This window comes from Sturnira hondurensis, unplaced genomic scaffold, assembly GCF_014824575.4.
Source record: "Sturnira hondurensis isolate 20B ecotype Veracruz unplaced genomic scaffold, ASM1482457v3 Scaffold0021354, whole genome shotgun sequence".
Taxonomy (NCBI): Eukaryota; Metazoa; Chordata; class Mammalia; order Chiroptera; family Phyllostomidae; genus Sturnira; species Sturnira hondurensis.
In genome coordinates, this window is record NW_028093985.1 from 10,336,110 (window position 1) to 10,345,329 (window position 9,220).

At 42.0% G+C, this 9,220-nt stretch overlaps 1 protein-coding gene across 2 annotated transcripts in view; it reads right to left on the reverse strand.

Moving 5' to 3' along the window:
- Positions 1-8,749, reverse strand: part of EDIL3 (EGF like and discoidin domains 3) — a 402,449-nt gene extending 393,700 nt beyond the window's left edge. The window contains exon 1 of one of the 2 annotated variants that reach the window (XM_037032234.1): positions 8,153-8,749. In XM_037032234.1, coding sequence (XP_036888129.1) covers positions 8,153-8,219 — 67 coding nt within the window. In that variant the 5' untranslated portion in view covers positions 8,220-8,749. The remainder of the gene's footprint in view (positions 1-8,152) is intronic. The other variant, XM_037032233.1, reaches the window with a different exon arrangement.
- Positions 8,750-9,220: the final 471 nt, after the last annotated feature.

The window sequence follows — 9,220 nt, forward strand, 5'->3', positions numbered from 1 at the left end:
CACAGTACACTCCAACCTTTATTGCTGAATGGGAAATGCATGACACATTACCAACTTAAACTTGAAAAATTTAAAAATATTCTCCCAAGAGAATAAATATAATTTACCCCTTCCAAAATGTCTACCAGCTAAATAGCAGTTAGATATAATATGTGTTTTACAAATAAAAAATCTTTAACAAAATATCTCCATGATATACAGGACATGTCACAAAGTACGTTCTAGTATTTAAAAGAACAGGGTTCTAGTTATTTATTTATTTATTTTTTACTTCTTTTTTTCTCTTTTATTTAATTATTTTTAAGTACAGTTTTCTGTCTATTACTCCCATCCCATCCTCCCCACCGTGCTCCCCCCTTCCCTTCCATTTCCACCCTTCTCAGTTGTTGTCCATGTATCCTTTATATCTGTTCCTCTGAGAACAGGATTCTATTTAAACTGGATTCTAATTCTAACAAGCCACTTAGCATTTGCATTCTCTTAGGAAACTATTTAACATCTCTGTATCTTCATTTTATCATTCATATGTAAATAATAAAAATATTTGTCTCAGAACTATTGTGAGAAGCAAAGGTGGTATGTAGAATGGTGGAACAAAAATAGCATGCACTCGGTAAATACTATACTTATCAACTTACAAAGATAGCAGAATGAATGCCTCTTGTTTACTTGTCTAGCAAGATACTCAAACTGATCCGGTGGCAATCCCCAAGTAAAGAGAAGAAAGGAAAAAAGACACGAGTACCCGAAAAATTGTTCCAGGTCAAGATTAAAGCAAGGCGAAATGTCAGAACCTTGTATCTTTAATAACGCAATCTATCACTTAGAGGTAGCTTTTCTTTTAATTGATGACGTATCCCGTACATGAAAAGTCCCTTATGCCATGCCTATACATTAACAGTATATATTAAACAAGCTCTTGCAGGAGCATTGAGTGGTATTTTCAAAGTAGGTTCATCTATGACACAGATTGTAAAAAAGCAAAAACAACATTTAAAATGAGTGTGCCTATCTAAGGAACACTGATTTGGAGTGGGGGTAACTCCATTCATTTCAATACATAGAGTGTCGCGGGTTTTGTTGTTGTTCAGTTGTGGCGTTCGTTTTGGTTGGCACTGCTCTTAAGCTCTGGTTCTGCAGGGAGCACAAAACATGAAGCAAAAGCTTGGCATATAAATATTAAAGCATTTTAAATGGGAATGTGCTTTTTGTTTGTCCCTGGACAACATTTCAAAAAAGCTTGTGTTTACAATACAAAAGTTAAACAATAGAAAGAAAAGGGTGAATAAACAGACAGGGGAAATAATGTGCATAAAATTGGAGTTCAGTACATATTTGGAGAGAAAAATGTGAGGACAGAAGGTCATCGGAGATGTGAGCACAGACAGAAGACTCGCAGGTGGGAGACTGCTGGCCATCACCAGGAGAGATTTGCCAACTTACGTCAAGTGCAAATATCCTCCAGTGTACACCGGACTGTTCCAGTCTTTTCTGCTTAAAAGTCGTGAGCATATTTGACCTAGGCTGTCTTCATATATCCGGGTATCAGTGAAACATAAATGTTTATTCTGACCGCAGTACAAGAAGAGATTTAAGAAGATTATTTTGCACTCCCAAAATAAACGATTTTATCAAATACCAAGCATAAACCTTAATGAAAGCATGGTGACTTAACCCTATTTAGAGATTACCTTCAAATCAAGCACAGTATCATCTAAGTAGAGATTAAAACCTTAGCCTTCCCTTTTAGGCACTGTTATACTATATTAAATTATTTAATGTGATCCATCAGTTTGATACAGACCTGTTTTAGAAAATAGAAAAAGTAAAGCTAAGATATAGAGTAAATCGTTCTCCATAGTAACAAGCGCATTCAAAAGTGCCTTAGTATTTAAAAAACCCTCACTTAAATTCTTGTACATAAATCCCCCATTCTACTTCATGCACTATTAAAACTTTCATTCCACAAATCTTACTCTGTAGCAGTACTTTTCTTCTAATATATAACCAAATATTTGTGGGATATTTTATCTGCATTCTGAGGTCTACTGCTCCACAAAATGGAGTAATATGTTTTGTGAAACATTGATTCATTACTGATGGAGAAAATGAATAAACACATATATAAGAACATTTTCTCTGGCATGATGGGAAAACAAAGTTTTCAAACAGGTAAATTCTTCTGAGTTCTGTCTCCACCATTAAGCAGGTTTTCAAGCTTACGCATTTTTGACAAAATCTCCTCAATGATGCATACACTTTACTTCCTTTGTACCGCAAAATATGAAACACACTGCAGACTCTGTGTTCATAATGCAAGACCAATATTGGCACCAATTACTACAATATCTTCTCACACAGGGCTGCCTTTCTTTCATCTTTAGTTAGCCAAACTGCTCCCCAGTTTTCACCCTATAAGCTCTCACTGTGTTTGCGTATACTTTTTCCAGTCTCCTCTTCATCTAATGGCGCCATGTTTTATTGCTCTGATTAAAACTGACCTTTTACTTCATGTGCCCTTCACTTTCTGGATCTAATTTAAAGAGAGCCCAGGAACTTAAAAAAAAAAACAAGAGTAATAGATTTTCTATATGATCTAAGGCTTAAATGTAGTATCTATTTTAGGTGATCAGAAGTTTTTGATGTTTTCTTCGAGGTTCTCAGCTATGTGCTACAGTCAAAGCAAGAAGAGAATTGGCTACAAGTAGAGTGGACATAAATATTGGCCCAGCTGATAGATTTAGGTAGGTTCTATGATCAAATCAAGGTGTAAAATCCTGAGTTGCTCCATAATTCAGATCCCAATTTATTTCTGTTTATGTTTTAAACCTCAGGATTTAGTAATAGAGGCTTCACATTGTCATCTTTTCTTCTTTCTACAAAATAAAATAAATCACAAATGGAGTCTGGGGGATTTGCAACCTTTTTTAGAATTTTATAGTGAATGCCACGCCCTCGATGCAATCAAGCCAGGGAACATGTATGTACAGTGGGAGAGAAAGGAAAAAGATGGATAGGGAGAGAAAGAGCTTTTATTTTAGAAGGACTCTGACAGAATGGATGTCACTGGATACAGCCTGAGAGGAACTGTTTAACATGATGTCAGCAATGTGTAAAAACCTGAGAGGAACTTCTGTAGAAATAGTGTGACGGTGAATCTGTAACCTGGTTTTAAAGGCTATATGAACAGATGCCAGAACTACTTTGCAAGGAACCGTTCTCAGGTAGGGATCAATTAGAAACAAATAAATGATGTCAAGTCACCGACAGCTTGATACACAGTAGGCACATATATAAGGATTAGTAAGGATTAATAATGCTTTGATAAGCATTAAAGCTTTAATATGTCATTTAATCTTTTTTGTGCACATGACTTATTTAAAAACTTGCAAACTCTAGAAAACATTCACTTTACTATCATGACAGAAAAAGATACGCAGTCATCTCTTACTAGTCATATAGGTGTAAATAAACATGGAGTTGGTCCATGTACATATGTTCATGTAAGTCAGTATCACAGAATTTCTCTTTACAAAACAGACACTTGGTATGTAGAATAAGCTTAAAAGCATGCCAAATATTTTAATAATTGTTTTACTGCAAGCACCTCATGCTTCTGTATGCATTTGCTTTGAAAGCACTCGGGAGACCCCTGAGGAACACTGGTTCAGCCCACACATGGGCTTGTTCACGACAGCGAGAGCAACACTGCTCCCATGTGAAAACCCTGCGGAACACACAGTGGGTCCTCGCTTTTCCAGAGGATCACTGAAGACTAACTAATAATATCAGTTTCATGCTGCATAGAAATTCACTTCATGTGGATTTGAAGATTAGCATTTACAAGTTTACTTCTTTTACTCTTTCCATCTTTCCTTTAAAAGATATCCACTGATTATCCTGACGCCTGCTGGAAAGGGCAGAGTTGATTCCAGTCCCCTTTTCCTTTCAACAACTCTTTTAAATCAGACTCTTTAAAGGTGTTTTAAGTGACAATTAAGTGGTAATTCACTCAGTTTAAGTATTTATAGCACTTAAGTTCTAGCATTATCACATAACTACAAGAAAACTGTCACTAGCCCATATGGAACCAGTCAACTCTTTGTATAGACATACATGGTTGCTTTGATTAACCAACAGATACTAAAGTCATTACATGAGCATTAATTTTAAAAACAAAAATTAAAATGAAGCCACGCTAGACATCTTCATTAAAACACAGAATAGAACTGAATAATAGGAATGGCTTGGCTTTGATTTTCTACTTTTTCCCCCCAAAAAACATGTTTGTTTGCAAACTACTGAGGGAATAAATTCAAATGTATAAAGAACAAATTTATTAGCTCTGACAGAAGCCATACCATTAATTATACATTTTCAAAGTTTGCTATTTGTTTCTCAGTACCTACTCATTCTGATTTACTCTGGCTTGAACTGAGTTTTGAAGCCTGCATGGTTTTTTGTGTCTTTATTGCTTATTTATTTTGGCAAGAATATAATGAACCCATTACCCTGTAAATCAGACTCAGCACTATTGCACCTGCAAGTGTGTTCAGTAAACAGCAAATATCAGAATTGGTTTCTTGGGCTTTAGGTACTCTTAAATCTAGCAAGCTTTTAAACTGCACACTAATGATAACATATAAAGTCCATCCCCTTATTCAAAATCCTGTAAAAGATACAAAGTTTTAAAAATAAATAATCTAATTAAAACTTTTATCTTAATTAATATCAGTGAAATTAGGAGTCTGGGCTATAAGTTCAGAGTCTTGAAGCTGCCAACCATTTTGTAATGGCTGTGAGTAACCAAACTATTTTACTGCAGTCATGTACACTTTACCTCTTTACTCTATACTGGCACAATGTTGTAAGAAGGAAAAATCACATGTGTCTGGCAAGAATAGTAAATTTTATTAACTATTTATTAAAAATACCTTAATCCTGAACACGTTTTAACGAATAATGATCTTAAGATATCTGAGCAAAATACAAAGAGTTTAAATTTAGAGAAGAGTTTAGAAGTGGTACAGATTTACTTGGTTTCAAAGATCTTTGTTACTTCAAGACCATAGAGGGAAGAACAGACCATTTCAACTCCTTAAGTATTAAGTTGTGTTATTGGAAATGTTTTCTCAAAATCATCCAAATGTAAAAAGTACATTCAATTGTAAGGAAGTATTTCAAGAATAATTAGGAAAAATATTCATGACCAGAAGGGGAAAAGACATATGTTGCACCATGACACTGTGTGACACGGCCGAGATTGTGCATTAGTGTCAAACAGCCACAGCTGGATATTTTATTTTCCCTAAATTATTACTTTTAATTCAACATCTCAAAATTTTTAAATGTTTCACCAGGAATGTGACGTTAGCACTTATTTTTAAGGTCTGAAAATAATGACTGTGTAAAACAGGTAATGAAGACACTAATGTATAATAATTTTTTAAACATAAAATACCTGTTATTTTAGCATAAATATTCCTATACTAATCATAGAAGCATGGTGTTTTTATTCCCAGTGAGATTATTCAGGAACTAATTTATGGTCATGTCCAATTAACTAAAAAAGTGCCATTGACTTAAAAAACACAAAGGGCAATGATTCATAGTATTTAGGACGTGTCTAGACATTTTTAGACAGAGCCATTTGCTTAAAGACTTTAGGCACAAGCTGCAGGCACAGGGACAGATTGCATAATATGTCACGTGCTTGTTGCAACTGTATGCATGTTATTGGATTTTTTAGAGCAGCCCATAATGATGAATAATTTAAGAGTTAATAAAATATTCAGTCTGACTGATCCATTGGTTTAATTTTAAAATAAAAACGACTAATAAAAGGAATTACATGTCCTTATCGAATCCCATGCTTTAATGAACAAAAATTACAACCCACACAGGGGGACTCCAATTTCTAAAAAGTATGCATGCATTGGACAAATTCTGTGTGTGGAGGTGGAAGGGAAAGGGTACAGAGAAATTCTAAGTGTTAACACTGGCTTCAATAACTTTGCTCAAAGTTTAATTGTTTGGAGCTGTCATGCAAGCTGCATTCTGCCTTCTGCAGGGCTGAGGGAGAATAAAGTAGGAAGGTGCAAATGTAACATAAATTGATCATGGAAAATGCTGTTTCTTCTTTAAGCCCTCTTTCCCTCTCACCACAGCCTGGCTGAAAAAGGAGAAAGCTACTAAAGAATATGCAGTACACAGCTGCCGGGAGCATTGTCTGTGAGCCTGAATGGGAAGCCAGGCAACCTTACCACGGTAGGTTTGTCTAAAGGAGTAAGCTGTGCCCTAAGCGTGGTTATCCTGAGGAGGCAGAGCTTCGGGCTGCAGCGAGCTGGGACCCATCGCGACCCAGGCTACAGTAACCAGACCAAGCAAGCATAGAGCGGCCACACACACACACTAAAAGCTCCTTCTCTCCCACCTCTGCCACCCTCCTCAGAGCGGGACAGATGGTGGCAGTGGCATGGTGTAGGTGTGGGTGAGTGTGTGTGTTTTCGTGAAGGGAGGCAGGGAAGGGAGGAGAGAAGTGACTGCAGTTTTTCCCCTTCCCCTTCCAGCTGAGGGATCAAAGTGCAAATGAAATTCATTCCGGAAATAAGAGAAAGGGAAAATATCGGTGGTGGGAGCATTATCGCTGGGGGTACCCGGCCGAGCAACTACAGAGCCATTACCATTCTGTAACCTTCAGTGGAGGGGCTGCCTCTGCCTGATCACTGGAAGGGCACTTTGTAAGCGCTGGGGAAGCACACCCTACACCCACGCTGGGGATAACGTCCTCATTCTGGGGAAGAGTGGCGGGCGAGGAAAGGAAAGGCCACACAGATCACTACAGGCAGGGCAGCAAGGGCGTGTGGCTAGGAACGCCGGGCTTCCTGGGTGAAGAGTAGACCAAGAGTACACAATTTTCCTGTGAAACAAATGGATGGATGGTGCAGAATATTTATGCAGTATCTAACCTCAAATGGATTCTAGTCAACACATTTTTAATCCAACTATCCATTTTTAGAGGCACGGAATTTTAAACCCTGTAGTGCGCTCAGCTCTCTCCATGAAGCAGCCTGAGGAGCCCCTTAGAAGGGGCCACCGGCATCTGTGAGTGTAGAAGGGACGAGAACCCCCCTCTCGCGGCCTTCCCAGAACCCCTGTCGCTCCCCCCCTGCCCTTTTCCTGTGCCAACTTCAGCTTCCACGGGCGCAGTGACGGGACCACGGCCAGGGCTTGCAATGAAAAGCCACTTCTCGAAAAGGACCTGGAAGTCATCTATCTATACAACTCAGCAAGAGGTTCGTCGAAGTCCTCTGTTTTTTCCTTTTTTTTAACAGTATGGTTTATTTCACACAAGTCATGGAAAGCACCACCAGACCAGCTCTTACAACTTTTCTGCTCTTAGGTGGGGGAGCAAGGGTTGCACCGAAAGATTTTCTATTTTCAAGAGTTCAGCTTGCACGGAAGGGAGGGCTGAGCAAAGCTCGAGACCCCTACCATTAGAGAAGAGGCCAATTCTAGGGTAATCCATCATGCTGCCTTCTTGGAGGGAGAGGCGGAAGAAAGCCGAACTGACTGGTCAGACCGTTTCTCCATCTCACCCTCTGCCCAAACTCCGAGCGTTAGGTTTGGGTTTGCAAACTGCTCAGCCCAGCCCCGCGGCAAAGCGCCGCACCCCAGAGGCAGCTGCGGTCCTGCAGCTCTCCAGCTTTATCCCGTTTTAACTAGATGACGCTCCCCCACCCCCGAACCCTCGCTTCCCCAGCTGGCCCGCAGGAAATACCAGCCCGGGGATCGGTGATCGTAGCGGGCTTTACAAGCATTGCCTTGGAAGGGTACAAGCGGTCACGGCCACCCTATGGCCAAGTGAACCGTGGAATCGCTGGTGCCAAAGAGCGCGGCTCCCTCCCGCCTCCCCTCTTTCCCCTCTTTCCTCACTCTCACTTAGGTGCCACCCGCTCAACCCCGTCCACTCCCTCTGACTCGCACTTTTCCGGGGAACCCCGTTCTGAACGCCTCCTCCGAGCAGCCCGCCCGCGGTACTCAACATCCCTAGCCCGCTCTGGGGACCGCCTCTATGCCAGCCCCGTGCACAGCGTTTCTCAGAGGACTTTCGAGTGTCCCGCACCCAGCGGCCCGGCCCTCGCTGCCTCACCTTTGCAAAACTGGGGGACACCGAGGCTGAGCACGACCAAGAGCCCAGCGGCCACGGAGCTCTTCATGATCCCTTCTCTCAGACTCGACTCCAGCTAATCGAGGATCGTAGCCGGGGGCAGTGTCGGGGAGGCAGCACCGCAGGTCGCCGGCAACCCCGCCCCTGACCGTGAATTCAGGAAGATGTCTTCTCGCCGAAGCGCTTCCTTAAACAAATTCTTGGAGAGGGCGAGAAAGAGTGGGTGACCAAAGAGAGGAATTTCTCTTCTCCTTTTGCCTGCGTTCTGGCGCAAAAAGGTGGGCGAGCTTTGGGGAGCTGCCTGGCTCAGCCTCCGCTGCGGGTGGGTCCCGGCTGAGCGCAGCGGGCGGGGCGAGGCGCGGGCTCGCGAGCGGTCCCGGTCACCCTCGCTGGCGGACACTGTGCGCTCAGCCGGCGCTGTTAGCGCCGCTCTAGCCTTGTGGCTGCGGGGCTCCTGACTTGGAGAACAATGAAGCGTGAGCGGGCGTGGAGCAGGCGAGCCTGCAGCCGGGAGCGCACTGTGTACAAACAGAGGCGGCGTGCGTGTGAGCTTGAGCCTCCCAGGCGCGCTCCCCTGGCGCCACCCGCCCCCAGTCCTCCCTTTTATTCTCTCTCTCTCTCTCTCTCACTCTCTCTCTCTCTCAGGTGGCTCCTTCTGCTGGAAGAGAAAGGGGAGACAACTGCAGCCACACCCTGGCACCTGCTACTGCCTCTGAAGTTCCTACATTCCTACGTTTCTTGTACCTTTTCCACGCATGACAGAGACGCCTGTTGTCTGAGATTTCCCTTGGTTTCCAGCGTCGACGTTATGATGGACTATGTTAAGAATTCCCCTGAAGCCCAGTTCCCAATACAGCCAGGAAAAGAAGTTAAGAGATTTTGAAAAGTGGCTCCTGGGACACGAAACTGCAAGAGACAGAACCCTGCAAAGTGAGTTGTCCTGAATTCTCAGGAGACGCAACCTATTCAGCAGCCTGACTGTAATCATACAAGACAGGGCTGCTCTACTTTTGTCTGCACTTTTGTTAGTTCTGGGGCTGGAACAGAGGG